The 22,966-nt window shown below is 38.0% G+C and overlaps 1 protein-coding gene across 4 annotated transcripts in view; it reads right to left on the bottom strand.

The window, feature by feature from the left end:
- Positions 1-10,264: 10,264 nt before the first annotated feature.
- RNF180 (ring finger protein 180) overlaps positions 10,265-22,966 on the bottom strand; it is a 90,867-nt gene continuing 78,165 nt past the window's right edge. For 3 of the 4 annotated variants that reach the window (XM_082783842.1, XM_082783841.1, XM_082783839.1), the window contains one exon: positions 10,265-14,219. In XM_082783842.1, the coding sequence (XP_082639968.1) occupies positions 14,017-14,219 (203 nt within the window). In that variant the 3' untranslated portion in view covers positions 10,265-14,016. The remainder of the gene's footprint in view (positions 14,220-22,966) is intronic. The other variant, XM_082783840.1, reaches the window with a different exon arrangement.

The raw sequence follows: 22,966 nt of genomic DNA, 5'->3' as shown, positions 1-22,966 counted from the left end.
TTTCCAAAGTAATTTATAACCCTATGTCCTAAAAGGTTTCAGAAATTCTGTTGGGAGTAGATGGCTTTGTTGTGACACAATATTAAGGAAATCAGGTCAAAGCCACAGAACAAAACCTAGAAACACTATTACTATCTCACAATAGAGAGCTCAAGATAATGCAACAATTACCTGATTTCTAATGAAAAGTAAATGCCTTAAACGTCAGAAGAGAAACAGAAGTCCTTCATTTTCCTTCTAAGTCTTTCTTTCACTATCCTCCCTTAGGTTGACTGGCCGTGCTTCTTTATCTCCTTACAGCTGTGTGAAATGCTTTATTCCCATTTTTCCTCTCTTTGAAAAGACAATGAAAAAAATGCAGCCCTCTTTCTGCTGGGCCTACTCCTAGCATAAGCACCTTTTGATAGGTAATATAAGTGGCCTAATTGATGTCTTTCTTACTTTTTCTTATTGATCCTGTGGCAGCAGATATGTTGGGCACAGGAGAGAGTCATCCTATTTGTAGTCTGTCCAAAGCTAATACAGCCCATATGTTACTTAAAATGGCTCATAAGAACAGTGGGCTGTGGCTCTCTAATGGGCTCCCTGATATGTGAATACAGGTCAAGTCAGGTTATTCTCCCTTTGAGTCCCATACTGGTTTCCTCATTATCACCACATCATATTTAAAGTCTTTTTCCTCATGCAGAAGATTCAAAAAATATTTCTCTTTTTGAGGGTGCTCTCTCTCTCCTCTTGTCATATCATTCAAATTCACTGATAATTTTCTTCTATTAGAATGATTTATTACCACACTCCTTTTGTACAATATCCAGCGTGTTCTCAGTCTGTGGATCAGCAGGAGTATTTAACACTTGAAAAGCTCCCTGGCACTGCATGCTCATGTACACCCCATGTGTTAGAACTGGCATTATGTAGAACTATACTGTACTCACTACACAGTGTAAATGGTATTTCTGGAGGAAAAGACAGCAGATGTAGGCTTACTGTTCTTTCTTCAAGCTGAAGATTTGAGGGGTCATGTCTTATAACAGCAGTATATGTAACTGACATATAAGAAATCTCTAGGAAACATGGTAGTAGTACTAACTTTTAGGCTGAACTCATCTACATGAGTTTGAAAGCAGAGATCTGGAAATGAAGAATAGTACATCCTATGAAAACTTGAACTGGTCACTCCGTATTCATAGTCTTTGTAATCTGGAGAGATGTTATCTGCTTTTCACTGCACAAAGTCTGCAAATACTATTTCTTAGATTCTGACATAGTTTCAAGTAGTTAGAGACTGGTGTCAGGTTCACCTGTTGATATCTGAACTTCTACAGTGTTGAGTTCTCATTGAGCAAAAGACAAAATTATAGGAAATTGTGAAGCTTGGGTTATTTATCACATTTCTAGGTTATAAGATAAACCTGGGTTCTAAAGATTTTTGTATATATACAATAGTCACCACAGAATTGGATCAACATTTAATTTCATTAAGTGATTGGTAGTTAATATAATTATTTTATTCTATTCTTTTTTAATGCATATATGTATTACCTTATTACAACATATCTATATATTTTTTTGAATTTACCACAGGGTTTTGATGAAAACACAGTTAAAAGAACATCAGAAACTGCAGAGCCTGCTATAGAAGGAAGGATTTGTCATATTTCCCAGAAAATGAAGGAACACCTGTGACAACTCAGAATGGTGAGAGAGGAGGCTTTGCATATGTTCCCTATGGCTCTCAGCAAGGACTGCAACTACTCTGATTTTGACTGAATATGATAAAAGAAACACTAGGGAAAATGCGGTCCCTCTCCAGATGGAAATGGTAGACCTGGACACCCAGGATATGGAGGAGATCTTTATAGTCCCTTCCAAGCTAAACCATTCTATAATTCTATGTTTCCCATGTAAACAGCCAATATAGTACATAAAAATTGCATCTTCTATAAACTGGTAATGTCAAACAGTGATTTCTTTCTTTCTTTCTTTTTTTTTTACACAACTATGTTAGTGTTATTTTATTTTTTTTCCATTAAAGCTGAAAAGTTTTGTTGTTATTGATATTTATTTGAAATAAACCCTGATTTTTTTTTTTTTTTGCTTTCACCAAATATCTGAAAAAGTATTTTCTTGTTTTTCAGAGATTTTTTTTGAACTTGAGAAACAAATGTTCATTTATTTAACTATTGGTCATTTTATTAAACTATTTTTTTTTTTTTCATATTCCCACAGATTTCTTATTATGGTAAATTTCAATTGATTTTGAAATCCACTACTTGAAAGTAGTAGCTTGTAATAAATTTGTTTAATTTTTTTATATTATTAAGTAAGAAATTTGTTCATCAATATTAAAATAAATGAGAAATCTGCTGGTTTCCAATATAAACATAGCTAACATAATTACAACAATGCTTACCTATCTTATAGTTATGATTGCAGGAGGATGCTGAGACCACTGGCATAAATTGACATAGCAATGGAAACTGGTTCATCAAGTATTTTTCTTTGTAACTAATAATTTGAAAGAGAAGTATTTCCAATACAATAATACAAAATACAATACAATAAATACAATATTATTAATATTGTATTGTTTAATATTAATATTATTAAAATACAATAATCTCATAAATATTAAATAATACTAATTCTTGGACAGTGGTTTTAGTTACATTTGACTCACAGAACTTACTCAAAGTAGCCTCAAGAAGCTTTTGCTGCTTTTCCAATACTGAAATGAGGTATTTTTCATAACTACAAACAACACTTGATTTTAGGAGCTGGATTCATGAAAGACCAGGATTAAGAGGGCTCAAAGTATTGCTATACTCAGATCTTCAAGTTAGGTGTTTACCAAGGGTACTGAAATTCAAAGTAGGGCTGAGATTTCCTCTATCTAGAAGAGAGATTAGATCCAGAAGGATGTGATACACTACAGTCATATGCTGAATGGGCAGAAACAGCCTCCAAAACTTGAAAGGGGTATCTAAGCTTAGTATTTGCCACTTTTCCCCTTCTCACACATACTCCCTGCTAAAGCATGTATCTTAAACATTGAATTTATGTGAAAGAGGAGCATAGAAATCCCATCTACTGGACTTAATAAAGTATTTAAATACAGATATTAATATCTTTCTTTCATTTGAAAATAAAGCCTTGCTACAACCCCATGTACCTCCATAATCACTTAGTGGTTAGGGCATTTGGTCTGGACAAGGGAAGCTTTGGTTCCAGAAGGATGTGTTTAAATCCTTTTCCTCAAAGTATTCTGGCCAATAAACTGTAGAAAAAAAGAATACTGCAATCAGTGATAACTACATATAGTAGATATTGCTGTTAGGGGAGTTAGGTGCCAAGGACCTTGGAGGATCAAAGTCTAATTCATTTTGCATTACAGTTCCTTCTGGGGAATAAAGGAGGAGTATTTGGATAGCTGCAACCACTGAATTCATGCTTTTTGTAGCAGTCACCTGAAGTCTGTTCTGGCAGTGCATGGTCAGTTTGCAATATCATGTGATGATGCTCCCTGCCATCTGTATGATTTCCTAATGCCATGTGGCATGTTGGCTCCAGCATGGAGCCAGCTATGCTGGCTGTCATCCCTGTGAGGATTCCTGTGCTGAAAGGGGAGTGGAGCACAAGTATCTGGTGCAGTATGGCAGTTGCAGTGCTAGAAAAAAAGGATTAACAAGAGATAGGATTTGTCCATAGCAGCAGGTTAAATACAAGGGCTGTTGACAACTTTTATTACTGAATCAGGACTTAATCCTTTCATTTGGAAGACTTTATTTTCTAGGACTTGACATTTTCTTACTCAGCTTCTTGATTTTAGGTGCACTCTGACTCCTGTTACCGTGCCTTATCTTCCAGGAAGAAACGTACAGGAATTGTTGCATCTGAAGATTTAAAAAACAAAACAAAACAAAAGCAACAATTCCCTTCATTATGTTTGAAATAATGCTACCCTGCTTTTGAAATCTACCCGCTGCTAATTTCCAAAAAAGCGAGTCATTTCAATACATTTAAAGTGAATTTTTTTATTCAATTACTATCTCAATTGCACCGTCTTTCTAGAATAATGCAGTGTTATGCTTATTATGTTTTTCAAAGAGACAGCTCAACAGTACTAACAAGCATTCTTTTGTACAAAAAAAAAAAAAAAAGAATTTTATGGCTGCTATGATCACATTGCTGATCATTGATAATAATGATAATGGAAAGGTTTCTCAACACTGGATTGCCTTGCAGTATTTGATAAAAATCCTAGATGTGAAATAAATTAATCTTTGTAGTGAGTAAAAAAAATAAAAATCAATCAATCAAACAAAATGAGAAATCACACTGTAATTTATATTTTGTTGCTCAAAGTAACATACTGTCTACTCCATTTGAAGGTTTAGACATTTTCTCCTCTTTCTGCTGAGGGTACTTGGCTAAGCAATATGTGGAGGAATGCTGTCAGTGGAAATCTTCCAGAAATCTCCTCCTTACCATCGTCAAAAAATCCTGAAAAACTTTTAATATTAGCAGTATATGCTACAACAGTTATTTATTTATTTATTTATAAAAAGATGTAGTTAATAACTGCATAGCATGTGTAATTAGCTGTACTTTGACTTAAGTTATGATAATAATCATAACTAGTTACACTTCCCCAAATATGTTAATTTGAATTTGATATCATCTTGTGCTTATAAAAGTGCCTTTCACTTAAGAAGCTCCAAATGCTTGCATGTTGAGCAATATTACTACTAAAATCCTCATAGGAGATTCTGATTCTGTTTTTAGAGATTCAAAATAATGAGAAGTCAGGCTGTAAGTCACTCTAAAAATCAGGGCATTGAAATAATAGGCATTGAATATCAGAATAATAGGTAAAGAAAGTGGAGGGTATAGGAATTTATGCTATTGTTACCATTATGCTATATTTCTGCCTTAAACAGAATTAAGTAACTGTACCAGTACAGCTTCTTAATTTAATGGCATCATGATAGTTTTTGTAGTTCAGGATTTAAGTTATTTCTCAGAGGACAAACAAGAATCTGTGAGTATTAACTCCTAGGTGAATATAATGCAGATTTATCAGACTATTTTTTAGGACATGCTATTGTTTTTAATGAAAAAATGAATTATGTTCATGTGCAATATCTGTGCTCTTAAAGACTTACAAATAATTATTAACTTCTATGTTTATTTAACTCACAAGTCTTTAGAATGATAAAAAGTGGGGTACACTTTTTGAAGATGGAACTAGATAGGGCTATAAATTGCCTGTAACATTAACTTCTTGCAAACATTTTCTACTTGATAAGATATAAAAGAAGATTAACATATTTTTCCTCCCCTGAAGTCTAATTCAAATTATTTTAGAAGTAGTTTAACTTCTGACAGATGAAATGCATACATTAGCTAGCTAGAGCCATCTGCAAGGCAAACACATTCTTACCTCACATGTTTCTAATTGGAACGTGTTGTCTTTCAGACACCATCAGATGCCATACTATGACTGGTAATGTATTCTGGAATCATGTACATCCCAAAGGATTTATAATCATCAAGGCTTAAGGACAGTCTTTTTTGAGTTTATTATTTTCACACTTGGATTGCAAGTCTAAACACTATTTCTTGAGTAGCAACCTAATTATTCAAGGAGTTAGTATCCCCCAAACAGGGATTTATTTAGGCAGACTAAGATTACACAGGATTCTTTCTTTATTTTTTTTTCCCACTTATTCATTGAGCAGGATCATTAGATAGATTTTTATGTCAATATCTAGTATCCTTTACTTTATACTAATGTAGTGTGGCTACATGCAAATTTCCCTTCTGCTCAGTTTAAATTCCATTTTCCATCTCAGAAACAGTAGAGTACATTTCACCATTAGCATTTTAATATTCATTTTTTTTTATGACAGACTAAAAAGAATTTTATATAATTAATTTTTAATACTTGTATCAATATCAAATGACTTATTATGATCTTTTTATTGATGGCATTTGCTCTTTCTGCTTCATCCTCTTGATGGAGGATAAAAGATTGCATGTGCAATATATTTTAAGTGTTTGCTTGATTATATTTTAATGCCTTACCAGAAATGTAGAAAAAATTCATCTGAAGAAAATGTTTGATGGAAAATGAAATATGACCATGCTTAAGTTAAAATGGTATCTAGTAAAGAGTCGTAATATAATTACTTCAGTTTTCTCATCCTTAAACCAAGCTGCAATCTTAAGCCATCACTAATACTGGGTATGACTGGGTAGCAGCTATCACTGCTATACCATTGCATTGCTCCCATTGATTCTGTTGGAATCTATACGTATATCGATATTGAAGTTTACGATAAATAGGCGTATATAAGGTTTATCAGGCTTACAAAGGTGATCTTTAGTTTTTCTGCTTCATATTTCTTTTAAAAGAAGGCCTTATGTTGAGAATGCCAAATTAAATCACCCAGAACTGGAAATTTGTATATAACATCTTTACCTGTAAAAAGTCAGATTTTAGACTAACAAATAATAACAAAAAAGTCAGTTTAAATGATAAATTCTGAATATATATTTCTGACAGTAAGATGATAGTGGAATAATATGACTTGATTTCTTTTGATTCTTTCCTTGTTACTTGTCTGAACTTTACCCTTAGAGAACTGCAGCAGCTACAGATTTCAGTAATTATGTGAAGAAAGATGATCCCTGAAAGTTTGAACTGGTACACAAACAGAGATTGATCATATTGACTCAAGATATGAGCAAGAGAAAAAAAAATACCACAAGTTATTACAGCCAGAGAATTAAAGGTACAGAAAACAACAGAAATAGACTTAAATGTGTGCCAAATTCTTCCAGCATCATATGTTCTACCCAGAACTGTTTCATTGATCTGCCCATTTTTTGAAGGACACAGTGCCGGTCCTCAACCTTACGTAATAACTTCACAGAATTATTCATGTATGAGATTCTCCACTATTTTCACCATCTTCATGGCCTGCTTTTGGACTCTCTCCAGTATGTCCGTGCCTCTCTTGCACTGGGAAGTCCAGAACTGGACAGGGTCCTCTAGGTGTGGCCTCACCAGAGCTGAGCTGAGGAGAAGGATCACCTTCCTTGAGTGGCTGGCAGCACTTCTCCTAATGCAGCCCACAAGACCATGAGACTTCTTGCTGCAAGTGTGCATTGCTGGTGTATGTTCAATGTGGTGTCCACCAGGATGACACCCAGGTCATTTTCTGCAGGGCTGCTTTCCACCTGCTCAGTCCCCAGAATGTATTGGAGCCAGGAGTTGTTTATCACCAGGTGCAGGACTTCCCTTAGGTGAGCTTCATGAGGTTCCTATTTGTCCATTTTTTCTAGTCTGTCCAGGTCCTTCTAGACAGCAGCATGACCCTTTGATATATCAGTCTCCCTGTTTTGTGTCATCAGCAAAATTGCTAAGGACATGTGCTGGCTCATTATCCAGATCATTACTGGAGATGACGAGCAGGATAGGATCCAGTATTGACACTTGGGGTTCACTGATAGTTACTCACCTCCAGGTAGACTTTGTTTCACTGCCCACAACCTCATGAGCCTGGCTGTTCAGCCAGTTTTCAGTCCACCTCATTGTCTATCAATAGTCTGCCTTATTACTTTTTGCTAATGGCATGTCCAAGGAGAGCTTGTTATACTGCTCCACATCTAGCCCAGACCAATCCACAGCATGTCTTGCCTCCTTTCTCTCAGCATATGCTGGGCTATGTGGCTGAACACCAGCAGAATACTCTTGCTGTCCTACCTTCATTTCTTCCTGTAGTCCGCATCTCCCCATGTACAAAGCTGGAATTCCCCAGAAGGACATCTAAAACCTTTGTGGGCAATCTTCTCTTCTTGATCAAAGCCAAACCACAGGATATTTCTATTCAGCCTGCTGTGTCTTCCCTTGAGGATATGAGACATAACCATGTAAGTAGGATCTGTTGTTTAAACCAAGAAATGTCTCCTGCTACATCTGCTACCCCTGCCAGTGCATGGTGATGCTGCTGTCATGAAGGCAGAAGTGAAACAGGAGCATCTCTGTGTCATGGTCATAGAATTTTACTTAGGAAATAGCAGCCTTCTCACTCTGAAGGCAAAAGTACTGCATTTAGGCTCTTTCTATCTTACGTTCATCCTACCCACTGTGCATTAGCGAAAGCCATCTGGTCATCTAACATAACTGGTACATCCTTACAGGAATATCTTAGCAATGCTAAGGTGAGTTCTGTTTTTTGCACCCATTGTAGCACCAGAAAAATAGCAAATGTGTAATTTCAGTCTTCTTTCCCTCTCTAACCTTTCCATCTTACAGGGATTCACGTACTAATTTCACATACTAATTTCTATATTATGAAGTAGTTTGAGCTGTCAAGGGCAAAAGATGTTGAATATAAATTCACAAAAGCAGTGCTATGCAATGAGACCATTACTTGTCATGATAGCTACAATAGTTACTCCTTCTCCCAGAGATTCATGTTACCAGTGCTGCTTTTCTCTAAAAACAACAAAATAAACCTAAACTCTGCTTCTTTGTCATCCTTTTTGATCCCAGAATCAATAACTGTGGTGTAGTGGGTTTATGTGGCAAGGTTTTGGTAGCAGGGGGCCATTGGAGTGGCTTCTGTGAGAAGAATCTAGAAGCTGCCCCATGTTAGGCACGGGCCCCACTGCTGACCAGAGCCAAGCCAATACGTGATGTTGTTTGTGCCTCTGTGAGAGAGTATTTAAGACATGGAAAACAAAACAAAACAGAACAGAACAAACAAACAAATAACAACAACAAAAACGCTGCTCCTCACAGCAGCTGGGAGAGTGAAAGGAGTGAGGAACAGCCTTGCAGGCACCAAGATCAGTAAAGAGGGAGGGGGAGAGGTGCTCCAGGTGCTGGAGCAGAAGTACCCTGCAGCCTGTAGTGAAGACCATGGTGAAGCAGGCTGTCCCCCTGCAGCCCATGGAGTACCACAGTGGAGCAGGGTTCCACGCTGCAGCCTGTGGAGGAGACCACGGTGGAGCAGGTGGACCTGCACCGACGGAGGCTGCCGCCTGTGGAGGACCCCTGCTGGAGCAGATTCCGGGCCGGACCTGTAGCCCGTGGAGAGGAGACCACGCAGGAGCAGGTGACCTGGCAGGAGCTGCTGCCCGTAGGGGAGCCAGCTTGGAGCAGTTTTCTCCTGAGGGATGGACCCCATGGTACACAGCCATATCTGGAGAAGTTCTGGAAGAGCTGCTGCCTGTGGGAAGCCCATGTCGGATCAGTTCAGCAATGACTGCATCCCGTGGGAGGGACCCCACAGCACAGGGGATGAGAGTGACCGAGAAGGAGCAGCAGAGAGGAAGTACTATAGACTGACCATAACCCCCATTTCCCCGTTCCTCTGCGCCGCTTGAGGGGAGGAGGTAGAAGAGGGTGGATGGGGGGAAGGTGCTTTTGGTTTCTTTCCTTTGTTTCTCACTTCTCTAGCTTGTTAGTAAACAGGCAATAAATCTTGCTGTCTCCCTATTCTGAGTCTGTTTTGCCCGTCATGATAATTGTTGAGTGATTTTCCCATCCTTATCTCAACCCTTGAGCTCTTTGCATCATATTTTTCTCCCCCTTTCCCTTTGAGGAGGGGGAGTGAGAGAACGGTTGTGGTGGAGCTCAGCTGCCCACCCGAGTAAAACCACCACACTGTGATAATAGTGTTACTGACATACATAAATATTGTAGGTGTATATGCAGTGTACTGGCAAAGGCTTACCTTAGATCTCAGCTTTTGTGGGAAGGTACATGGCTGTGAAAGGATCTGTTGTGCTTCACAGGTACTACTCTCCGTGCAGATATTGTGCAGAAATTTTTCAAAAAAGCTGTGGATGACCAGGCCTCTGGCAGAGCTACAAATATACCCACTGCTAGGCAAGAAACTCACACACTTCTGAGTGCGTGCACAGTGCCTTTGCCAGTCATAGGCAAATTTTTCAGTCTTGTCCTAGATTTATGCTGCCCTCAACAGTTAATCAGTCTGGACTAAGCACCAGCACTGAATCCTCTGCGTTACCAGAATGTGTAAAGATCCGCACCTTGCCCCAAGATAATTTTTGACAAAACCTGACCATTCTCTGGAAAGTACTGAAACAAACAAACAAACAAAAAAGGCTGCTAGTATGAAAAGAGGTAATCATCATAAAGAAAGTTCAACAGACCCCAGCTGCACCCCAAATAGAACAGACAGCACAGCAAAACAGATATTCACTGAAAAAAATATTAAAATTTAATTCCACCAAGCGAAAGCTAGTACATGGCTGCAAAATATTACAAACAACACAAATTTTATTGCAAACATTTTAATACCATTGTAGATAAGAAAGACAAGATTGCAGAGCAGGATCTACTTGACCAGAAAATTGCTTACAGAAGACCTGCTCTTGCTCCTACAGATATCAACAACATTTTACAGGCGGACTTCAATGAAAACCAGGTTTGAACTTCTGAATTATTGTTGTCTTTTTACAAAAGGTATCATAGAATCATAGAATCATAGAATATCCTGAGTTGGAAGGGACCCTTAAGGATCATCAAGTCCAACTCTTGACACCGCACAGGTCTACCCAAAAGTTCAGACCATGTGACTAAGTGCACAGTCCAATCTCTTCTTAAATTCAGACAGGCTCGGTGCAGTGACCACTTCCCTGGGGAGCCTGTTCCAGTGTGCAACCACCCTCTCTGTGAAGAACCCCCTCCTGACATCCAGCCTAAATTTCCCCTGCCTCAGCTTAACCCCGTTCCCGCGGGTCCTGTCACTAGTGTTAATGGAGAAAAGGTCTCCTGCCTCTCGACACCCCCTTACGAGGAAGTTGTAGACTGTGATGGGATCTCCCCTCAGCCTCCTCTTCTCCAGGCTGAACAGGCCCAGTGACCTCAGCCGTTCTTCGTACGTCTTCCCCTCAAGGCCTTTCACCATCTTCGTAGCCCTCCTCTGGACACTTTCCAACAGTTTCATGTCCTTTTTATACTGTGGTGCCCAGAACTGCACACAGTACTCGAGGTGAGGCCGCACCAGCGCAGAGTAGAGCGGGACAATCACTTCCCTTGACCTACTAGCGATGCCGTGCTTGATGCACCCCAGGACACGGTTGGCCCTCCTGGCTGCCAGGGCACACTGCTGGCTCATATTCAACTTGCTGTCTACCACGACCCCCAGATCCCTCTCTCAAAATGTATCTCAAAAGAGCAGTAAAAGACAAACAATGTACCTTGTTTCTATGCACTTTTTTTTTTTTTTTTTTTTTTTTTTGTCCTATGGAGGATGTCTCAAAGTTGCAACAGTCTGAACTATGAGCATTAACCCTTTAAAAGTAATTATCCCCTGGAATTAATAACAAACAATATGAAGTAAAACAGTGTAGGCCAAGAAAGAGTTTGCTGATTAGGTCTTAAAGGTACTGCTACACAGTTAGAAATGTCATACAAAACTGTCACTCTATTAAATTTAGGAAAATGCAGCCATTCCGCAGTCATCAACTCTTGCTCATACAAAAAAGGGCCAATATTACCTTGGATTTTTGACTCTTCTTGTTGCCTTTTTCAGAATAAATCCACGGTAACATGCTATTAAAATTATATAAGTAACTCTTTCTTATATTATTAATTAGTACTTATATTATGTTTCTTATGTCTCAATATATTTCAAAATATTTACTTAAGGATATTTCTTTAGGAGATATCCTGGTTAAATTATTTTAATTTAAAATATTACTGCAATTTCAGACTACGTCAGTTAAGTTAAAGTAATTTTTCATTACATCTCTTTATTCTAGTATATTCTGAGATCAAAAGGTAGAAGTAATTTTGGCTTAGCAGGTAAATCAGTCCCTCTCTTTGCTAAGATAGGCGCATGAAGTTTGTAAGATTAGAGACAAACCAATAATGTGGGTAGAATCCCTGTCCTGGGATAGATGAGAAAACTTTTTAAAATTACTGATAACATTAGAGCATACAGACCTACACATCTGCATATAGCAAAAGATGAGCCTATGACCAAGGAAAACCTAGCTTTTTAAAGGCTTCTTTATATCAATACAAAGGGGAAAATTTACTGAGTGCTTTACTACAACCTTAAAGCTTTTAAAATGGCATGCCTAATGCCACCAGTAATAAAGCCAATCATTTTTAGGCAGAGATCAAACCTTAGGTTAAGATCAAACTAAGGGTACTGCAATTGTAGAAAATGTATTTCTGTGATGACCTTGTCTGCATGGTGATGTTTAATTTCAACTATTGCATCTCCTTAAGCTTGCATATAGTGTAGTTAGACTTGTAATTTTTAATTCTACACATATATTCTCAAAGATATAAAGAAATTATTTTATGCAGCCTGTAAGAAAACTAACTAAACAGTAGTAGCTGTTAAAGTTTCTGGTCCTGATCACTGTATAAACTATAAGAGACTGAGCATGACGGCCCTGCTCCAGCAAAGATGCATAAGCACATGCTTAATGTTAAGCACACTGATAAAACCTCTGATTTCATTCCATTCCAACACATTTGGCAGATGGCACCTTCCATAACACATTTTTCCTTGTTCTCTGCTAGAACAGGGGAGTACACCACCTACTGAAAAAAACACAGGTCTCCCACACAACTCCTGATACCAGAGCAACAATATACATGCTTTTTAAGATCAAACTACAGTGTACTTTATAGATCATGCCCTCACAAATAAGAACTTTCTTGTACCTTCCTGAAAAGCAAGCCCTTTAACTACCTTGTACCATTCTTGGGCACTTGATTCCCACAATAGTTTATAATATCCTCTCTGTAATTTAATAGATGCTTTTCCACTTCCATTTGAAAATATTGTGTAAAGCAGCAAGTACAGAATGACTGCTGAACTTGATGTAGCTTGTACTGAAAAACAGCAATCTTTACATGGAATAGCTATAAAGTGCTTTATAATTCTTTTACATGAAAAGTGCAAATAAATACTGTGTCCTCTTACATGGTCTCCTTGGAGACACATAGTACTGATGAGCCCACTCTTAAAGAGTATCCTGAAATTGTTACAGTCATTTAATAATGATTCAATCACACCTAGATTGAATTACAACTGGAGAATACTCCATTTCTATTATTTCCCTATTATTTACAGGGCATCACAGTTAGCAGACCTGCTGCTTGCCCTCAGTAACTGTCTTGCTTGAGCCATATGCACTCATCTGAATGGATACAAAAGGTACAGTGCTACTCTGGGAATCTGCACAAAAAAGGTCCCTTTAATGTTCAGTAGTAGGGTTTGTTAGTCGATTTCTTCCGATTGCCATTTGCTGAAAAGATGAATTGTCAGCATGTGGTGCTGTATCATTTCTCTTTTTGGTTAATAGGCTCGAAATTTTAGGCACTGAGTACATCACATCCCCACAGTAGAAAGCTGACAGTTCCATCAATTGTCAAAACTTTCTAGAATTTGGATTATGCCAGTGAAATTGCTCCCGTAAATATCTATATAATATATGGTGCAGCACTGCAGTGCTTATCCCCAACAGATCTGACTATAAAAGGCATTTTTTTTTCTAAATATATACAATGAATTGAAGCACCAATGAGTGAGAAGACTTACTTATGCTTACAAAGTGTGTCAATATAGAGTCAACCCCCAAAATGACTCTATGGATCATATTCTGTTATAGTACACAGAACTCTTCTAAGAATAAAAAGTACTGAATAATTCTACGGAGTAATTATTTTATACATTAGCAGTAAAATGCTGTTCTCACCAAAATCAAGGCAAAGCTCCCACTGAATGAAGAATGATCTGGATTTCACATTATTTCTGGAACCAAACTTGACTACTTTGTCACACACAGCAGAAGTATCAAATAGCCTCACAGCATGCTTGATGCAGTCTATTACAGTTCTGAATGATAAAAATGCAACATCAAACAAATATTTTGCTTTTTTTTTTTTTTTTTTTTTCTATTCATATTATTGTGTTCACAATTGTTGTTTTCCTTAAGCGTGATTTTTACAGACTAGAAAGGAAAAAAGAAATAACAAAGAAAACAGAACACAATAAATCCTATTACCCAATTGACTGAATAAATGTAGATTATCACCATGTCCATATCAAACCGCCATCCACGGCTATCATCCTCAAAGTCCATGTAGTCCATCCTGTGAGCAGCGTGTGGGAAATGCCTCCTTGTTACAGTATCTGAGCGTCTTCGAAAACCTGCTGAAAAATACACCATGAGATAAACATTGTTATAAAAGTAACTAGATTCAGTAAGACAAAAATACTCCTGACTGGGAGTATTTGTGACTCCTTCTCCCAATTATTCTCCCAATTATTTACAAATCAAATGGAAGCAGGAAATTTCACACCTCACTGCTAGGTTTTCTCACTTCGTTGGACAAGATACTCCCCGTGGACTTGATTTTGAAAGATTTAAAAACTAACTCGTGTCTTCCATGTCTGACAAATAATATGTTTGTCTAGATTTGGTGCTCCCTACATTGTAAGGTAGCTCCATAGGCTTATCTCATCCAGATCTATAAACACCTCTATTTTGGTACCTTCTTTCACTGGATATGATTCAGTGATCTAGAAGTGAAATGCTTCAAACACTGTAATTCAACTTGAATAATTTTATATCTGGATTCCTTAAGTCTACTTTTGAGGATTCTTCAGGAATCTAGTCACATCCACATATGTACCCACACAGTTCAACAATGCAAATATATTAGAAATCCAAATTCCAGTATTTGAATTTATTTTCAAAACACTCTTCAAAGAAATTCTGCTTGCTTTAGTACTATGTCTCTGCATGATGAATACAAGAAAATGAGTTTTTACATTTCTGTTCGTGCCATAATAAAAATATAGATGCAGATACAAATGCAACTTTTCAAGTACAATTAAAATCCCAACACGAAACTCAATATACTTAATTAATCTAGACACACACACTTCTAATTTTAAACTTTTCTGTTGTGAGACCAATCTATGCTAAGGAATCCTCATAAAGATCAGCATCCAGCATGCCACTAGGGAACAACATTCCTAATAATAAAATTTTAAGTAAATGAGTCATTTGATTTCATGTTTTTGAGTTAGATTTTGAGATACTTGAGCTAAGTCATGTATAACTTTCTTTGTAGCCTATACTATTTTTGTAAGCAATTATGATAACTCTACTGGCAGAACTAAAGCAGAGAGGACATCCACAATGAAAAAATACAGGGACTGATATACCACACCAGACCAATGGTATACTCCATCCAGCTTCTCTTTGTAACAAGTAACAAATGACACAGAAAGGTATAAAGAAACCTCTGTTCAACAGTTACACAACAATCTGATCTCATCTGCAAAAATCTAATTTGAAGAAAGTTGATTTTCATCCTCAAAATAAAAGGCTTGCTGTGTGCTCAAACAGTATTTCTGTGTAGTCACTCTTGGTTTTTAAAAAGGTTACTTGTGCCACACTTTCAAATATGCAAAGCTGAAATCATAGTTTGAATTCTGTAAAGCTCTTAATGTCAAAACTCTGAAGAATCAAGGGCTGGATGAGCAGAAAATATTAGTTGAACAGAAAATTCATTTCATAATGTAAAGCTTTTTTCCTAATATCTTTGAACTCTTTTGAACTTTACTAAAAATATGTTAAAAAAAAAAAAAGGTAAGTCATGGTGGCCCATACATTTTGCAAGTTTCATTACTTTGTCTACAACGTCAATCACTGCAACTTTTCTCCGAAGAAGGACTTTTCCATATCTGATCATCTTTGTTGCATGTCTCCATGAAAACCCTCAATTTCTCTCTGTCATTTTGGAGATGTGTAATGAAATCTAAGCAGCTGAGTTAGAGACCTCCCAGTATTACACAGCCTCTGTGATACTCCAAGAACATCTTCATTGCAGGGCCCTGTCAAATGGTCATTTTTTTCCATTCCTCCTAACTTCCCTATGTGGTAAGAGAAATACTATTTAAGTGTATTACATGCATACACCAAGATAAGCTGCTCATGAGGTTAAAGAAGCCTTTAACCATCTGTGTGAGACATCAGTCGGTGGCACAGAAAAGAGTCTGGGGTGTGAGTTGTGAAGGCTGAAGAACTGGCCCACCTGTGAAGGACAAGGAGGCAAGGCAGCTTCTGCTTTACTTGTTCTGTTTTCAGGCTGCTTTCAATCATTATGACAGGTCTTTGCTGAGCTGCCCAAACTCTTCTCCTCTAAACAGATGTAATGGCTTTCAAAGTGAGTAGGGAGAGAGAAAATCTGTCTTCCCTTCACTGTGCACCAGTGCCCAAGAGCATGCATCAGAATGTATTCCTGTTTTACCTACTACTGTGCTGCCTTCTAGTCCAGCTTAATCAAGCCTCCTTGAAGTTCCTCCGTCTTCTGTTTTGGCTAATATAAATAATTGTGTCTAATTGATGTTCATATGACAGTAATTCTCATTTCATAACCTCAGACCTTTTTCAAGATAATTGAAACATCTATTTTAAAAATGTGTTCTAATACAGAACTTTACTGGATTTTCACTATTTTTCTTTTCAGTAGTGGATACTGACTGTGTCTTTGTATTTTTTTTCTGAATAAATATTTTGTACAGAACGTCAGCACAATTGTTTCCACACCCTTTATACAAGAGTACTTTATCTCCTTCCTATACTTTATAATATGGTTCATGACTGTTTTCAGCTCTGGATCCCCCAGCACAAGAAGAACAAGGATATATTTGAACAACTCTTGAGGGGAGCCACGAGGTTGATCAGGGGCTGGAGCATCTCCCCTACAAAGACAGGCTGAGAGAGATGGGGTTGTTCAACCTGGAGAAGAGAATGCTCTGGGGGGCATAGCAGCCTTCCAGTACCTCAAGGGGGTCTGCAGAAAAGCTGGGGAGGGACTCTGTCAGGGAGTTCAGGGCTTGGACAAGAAGTAACGGTCTTAAACATCAGGATCCCTCTAGTTTCATTATTTTGGAGACTGTACATGAAATCTTCATGTTAGGGAAGGGAGTGATGATGTTTTATGATGATTTTCAGTGACTGCAGGTAGACTAAGATTTACCTCACACCTAAATATGCTATCCTGATTCTTGAAAAATAGTTAAAAAGTGGGATTTAATTACTAAGAGTACATTTAATTACTAAGAATACAACACCACTGAAACTTATGCATGCGTGAAAGCTAAAGATTTGCTTAAAGAGAAGAATAACTGTGCTAGTTTTGGCTGGGATGGAGTTAATTTTCTTCCTGCTAGCTGGTGCGGTGGTGTTTTGGATTTAGGATGAGAATAATGCTGAAATCACACCAATGTTCTAGTTGCAGAGCAGTGCTTGCACAAAGCCCAGGACATTTCAGCTCCTTGTGCTGCCCTGCCTGTGCACCCCCTTTGTGCTGGGGGTGCACAAAGAGATGGGAGGGGACAATGCCAGGACAGCTGTCCCAGGATGGCAAAAGTGATGTCCTATACCATATGATGCAATGACGAAGAATAAAAGGCACTTGGCTGGAGGGGTGCCACTGCTTGGGGACTGCCTGGACATTGGTTGTCAGCAATTGCTTTTTGTGCATCACTTGCTCTATATATTCTTTTATCCCCATTATTATTTTACCTTCCTTTCTGTCTTATCATTTCTCTTTATAGCAACCCACAAGTTTTATCATTTTAGTGATTCCTTCCCCCATCCCACTTTGGGGGAGTGAGTGTATGGCTGTGTGGTGTTTAGATGCCTGCTAGGTTAAACCACAACAGTCCTTTTGGCACCCTGTGTGGGGCATGAACAATTGAGATAATGACAGATCTGACTGAAGTGTATTAAAACAAAATTGTTATGAACATTTCATTAGTTTAATAATTTCTGGTCACAATGTTGATCTTTTTGCTCTCAGAATTGTGTTTGTTCTCAGAGTTGTTTTGTGTAATACTTTACTTGCTGTACTTGTTCCCTGTTGTGCTGTTTATCATCTCTGGGGCTTAGATTAAGGTTAACATATCTGTGTAACACTGGCTTATGACATGATAAAAGTACCAGTTGTGAGACTAATCTGGTGTTTGTATTCAGCATTGCTGTCATCTCTGTACTTCAGGAACTATCTCTTGGAAATTATTAATAATTACACTCTTCACCTTTTCTCCTCAGGGAACCAATCTATGGGGGAAGGGAAGCGTGATACTTTCTCCCACTTCTTTCACTTCCCTTTTTCCTTCCCCTTCCCCTTCTTCACTAGGCTAGTTACAGCAGCTCTTCAGAATTTTGAATATAATTGGGATGTTCAAAACAACATGTTCCTATTGTTATGTCTCCTGAATGTGTTTCAGGTTTTGTTTAAGATTAACCAACTATTTAAGAATACTACCCAGAAACCTGCCCTTATTCAGGATAATTATGAGTGGGAGGGAGTGTGGGAGGCTATAGGCAGGCATCTAGAAGAGTGGGTACCTCCAATGCTTTAGAATTTCACCACTGAACAAGTGCAGAACTCTGACAATCTGGTAAAATGTTTAAGAGGTATGCCGTCACCCTGCAAATTGCATAGGGACATGAATCACTGCAACATGTTGGGGCCTGGCCTATGCGTACCAAATCACACTCAATATTAAATCAACCCTCCACAACAAGCACTTTGGCTAACCCAACCCCTGTGACAGGCCCTGCAGCTGAACCAGAGAAGCAACCCATCTTGTTTAAGAAGGGAAAGGAAGAAGAAGAGGACATGGGAAGCTACTCTGAAGTAGGTCCATCACGGGAACAGGAGGAGGAACAGGTAGATTTCATAAATGATGCAGTAACTGCCTGAACCCTATCCTTAGATGAGAGGTGAGATATGTGAAAAGATTTCAGCTGTCATCCAGGATGTATTACAAAGCATGAGACCTGGCCATGAGGGCATCATGTAGATGGTATGGAATAAGGGCTGGATACTGTCCTGATTTCAGATGGGACCGAGTTAATTTTCCTCATAGTGGCTGGTATGGTACTGTTTTGGATTTAGGATGAGAATAATGCTGATAACACACCGATGCTCCAGTGGTTGTGAAGCAGTGCTGAAAAGTCAAGGACTTTTCTGTTTCTTATACTGCCTTGCCAGGGAGGAGACACGGGCTTCAAAAGGAGATGGGAGGGGGCACAGCCAGGACAGCTGGTCAAAGGGATGTACTATACCACAGGGCATCATGATGAAGAATAAAAATGGGGCTTTTGGCTGGGGGGAATAAGTGGATGGCAGTGTGATACTTAGTTGTCTACCAGGTTAAACCACAACAATGTTATAGAATTCCTTATTTATTTTTTTTTTTTAATTTTTTTTTTTTAACATTATGATGTAGATTATGTTAATTTCAAATTATGTTAATTTGAAATAATATATTTGATTACTTAAAAATAATATTAGTAATTCAGTAATTGAATTCTGAAAAATGTCAGTCTTCTTTAATTATCTACCAAGATGTAATTCACTTGAAAAATACTCATTAAAAAAAAATCTTGATTTCAGTTTTCCTTAACTTCTTTTCTGACACTCCTTAAACATTATTGTAAAATACAAATGTGGATTTATGTTGTTCTTTTTTTTTTTTTTTTTTTTTTTTTAATTTAATTTGCAAATGACATTAAATTTTAACACTAATGCTGTATCATTCACTTTCCCTTTTAGACATCAATTTTAGTGTATACTATCCTCTCTGGAGGGTCTTAGTCAAGACTGCTACCCATTATTTCTTTTTATTTATTTCTAGACTTACTGTAAAGATAACACGAAATGCTGGAGGCTGTTTTTGGATCAACGGTTTGGGAACATCTCCTAATCAGGGGAATTTTGTAAACACGTAGCTGCATTAGTTTTGATGAAATATTCCTCACCTTCAAGAGGATTTAAACAAACATTATCCTTGATTTGTCTGTGCAATTCACCTTAAGCAAACATGCATTGAGTTTATCATGGATTAGACTTTGTAATGTAATTATTCTACATTCAAGAACAGCAGTTTCAGTCTAGGAAACTAACTATTCTCTAATTGCTCTTGCTATAGAAAGCCACAGAAAAACATAGGTGCTCTATTAAAGATACGTATAGGTACTCTATTAAAGATACGTATACAGTCAGGAGCTGCTTAGTGTACAAGATGTGTAATCTCTGTGGTTTCCCTAAGTGTGAGTAAAGCTATTGAATGTTGACAGCTCGTTATATGGATAGGTTTTAAATCCATTTACCAACTGTTAATTGATTAAACTTCAGGTGAAATTGTAAATAGTACAACTCTTCTGTAAACTGAATTATTGAACTTAACAGAGGCTAAGAAAGGTCAACATCTGTTTCTTTATCCTGACTATATTACAAAAAAAATCTTAGGTACAGTACTGAAGCAGGTCAAATTTAGAAACCCTATATGATCATGCACAAAGTTTACTGCAGACACTATGATCCATACTGTGACTACTGTCTTCAGTAAGTTGTGACATGAAAATTACCTTCAGATGTCTCTCTCTCTAGCTAGAGTTGAAATATGCTGTCTCTGCATCTCATTCTAGCCATCTGCAGATAAAAACTGAGAGCTGTAAAGTTCCTTATAAACTGTACAGCAACATGCAGTATGGGGTTGAATTAGGAAGCAGAAGAGCTGACAGAGCTCCAAAACACTCCTAAAATATTTTCTTCTTTTTTAAAAAAGCAAACTCTACATTATTTGGCAATTACATTTCCTAAATCATTTCTACATAGGCATATATTTGTTAAAACATACACCTTAATTTTTTGTGCATGCCTGTTTGCTGTACACTGAACAAGAATGTCCAGTCAAATCATATGCATATGCATGCACAGTGTCCGCAGAGTCTGACAGACTGCTAGTAGAAACCTGTTGCTGGATAACAAAAGCAATGTTGTGTGCACATCACACTTTTATAATGACAGTGTGCATATCAAAAAAGATTTTCACCAGAACATGAACAGGCACATCTGTTGCATGTGTTACTGCCAAAGTTTTTGCAGCCTCCTGTTGAGGTACTAGCTCAAAATAAGGCTGCAAACAGTTAAAAATATCCTCCTGATTTTATAAGTTGGCGGAACTCAGTTTGCTATGACTGAAGAAGGTAAGATGTGAGAAGGAAAGGTTTCCTTTAAAAATGTGCATTTATAACCTGCAAGTTACATTAACTGTTTATCCTGTAAGAGCTCATGTAAGATTAGATTACATGAGAACAAATTTATCAAATACCAAAGTAATTTTAACCCAGTCTCCTATTTCTTATATGACCAGCAGCAAACAGACAGATCTGATAGGCTAAGAAAAAAGGAAAGAACAGATTGACACCTTCCCCTGTGCATCCTTGCAGAAACCAGCAGCTTAGGGCCCCAGCACTTTGGAAGTTGTGTTCAGAACAATGCATTAAAATATCATTGACAGGACTTTCTTTCCTGAAATGCCTGAAAGCATATCAGTACTTTTCAACCAGATCTCACATTGACCTCACTTACTGCACTTTTTGTCCCTTAGTAGAGTAATCTCAGAGCAAACAAATTGATTTCACTTTGGGTGAAACTAAACCAGAAGATGAGCTCCAGGAGCTCTGATATGCACTGGTAATGTGCTCCAACCACTAATGGGCATTCATTCCATGGGATCAGAAGTAAGCAATTCCTCTCTTCCCTAAAATGCAAATGTAGACATATGGTCCTCGGTGACAACTGTTTGCCCCATCTTTTGTAGCTGATTTAATTGCAAATGTAAGAACACTTCTGAGACAGTGAACAATCTTTCCTAAAACATCTTTATGCCATTCATAATTTTAGAGACCTCTTGAACATTTTCTGTAATCTTTTCCAAATGAAAAAGTTGAAGACTTCCTCTGCATGGAAAAAGCTTTCAAAATTCAGTGCATTCTTTCTGTATTATGCCTCATTCTGCATTATCCTTCAAGATAATGGAATTCAAAATTATATAAAAAAATAGAGATGTGGGATCACCACAAATCTAGGTAACAGCATGCTGTTTTCTATTTTGTTATGAATGTAATAATTCCCATTTGCTTTCTGACTATAGCTATGCATTGAATGTTTTCAGAAAACTAACCACAACATTAACCAGATCTCTTAAAAGTCAATACATTATTTACAGCTCAAGAGACTGCATAGTCTCTGTGGGCAGCTGCTCCACCACTCAAATGTCCTCCTAGTGAAAACATTTGTCTTAATTGCAGTATGAACCTTTCATGTCCTCATCCTTCTGTCACGAAGAGGTGGCTCTGTCCTCATGGTGGCCTTCTTAAAGGTATTGCAGTGTTGCCTTGACATACCTCTGAAAGCCCTCCCTTTTCCAAACTAAACAAGCCCAGTTCCCTCAGCCTCTCCTTGCAGGGCAGGTTGCTCCAGCCCCCTTAACAATTTGGTGTCCCTCTGCGAAGCCTTCTCTAATTTATCAACTTCCTTCCAAGGAATGTTTTGTGCCCAACTGGGGGCACCAAAATTGCAGTACTGTAGGTGTGGCCTGATGAATAGCAGGGGATAACAACTTCCCTCATCTATTGGCTTTGCTTGTGTTTATACAGCTCAGGGTACTGTTGGGCTTCTTTGCTGCCAGGGCACACCGCCAGCTGTTGCTCAGCTTGCCCTCCAACAGGATGACCAGGCCCTTTCCACAGCACAGCTCTCCAGTGAGTACCCAGCCTGTGTCACTGCCAGGGGCTTCTCCCTCGCAGGTGAAGGACAATGCATTTGTTGTTGAGTTTCACAAGGTTCCTTTAAGCCCATTCCTCCAGCCCATCTAAATCTCTCTGAATGGCAGCCCTGCCTTTGAATCTGTCTGATAGTCCTTCAATGTACTGTCATCTGCAGACCTGAAGACAGGCAATTCTGCTGCCTCCTCCAAGTCACTGATAGAGAAAACTCTTAGATGTCAAGTTCCTATTTCCTTCATTGGTGAACTAAACAATTTTGTATCGCAAGTGATCTTCATCAATTCACTCTGTATTCATT

The sequence above is a fragment of the Aythya marila genome (assembly GCF_965140915.1).
Source record: "Aythya marila genome assembly, chromosome: Z".
Classification (NCBI taxonomy): domain Eukaryota; kingdom Metazoa; phylum Chordata; class Aves; order Anseriformes; family Anatidae; genus Aythya; species Aythya marila.
This window is presented reverse-complemented; position numbering and strand designations above follow the sequence as displayed.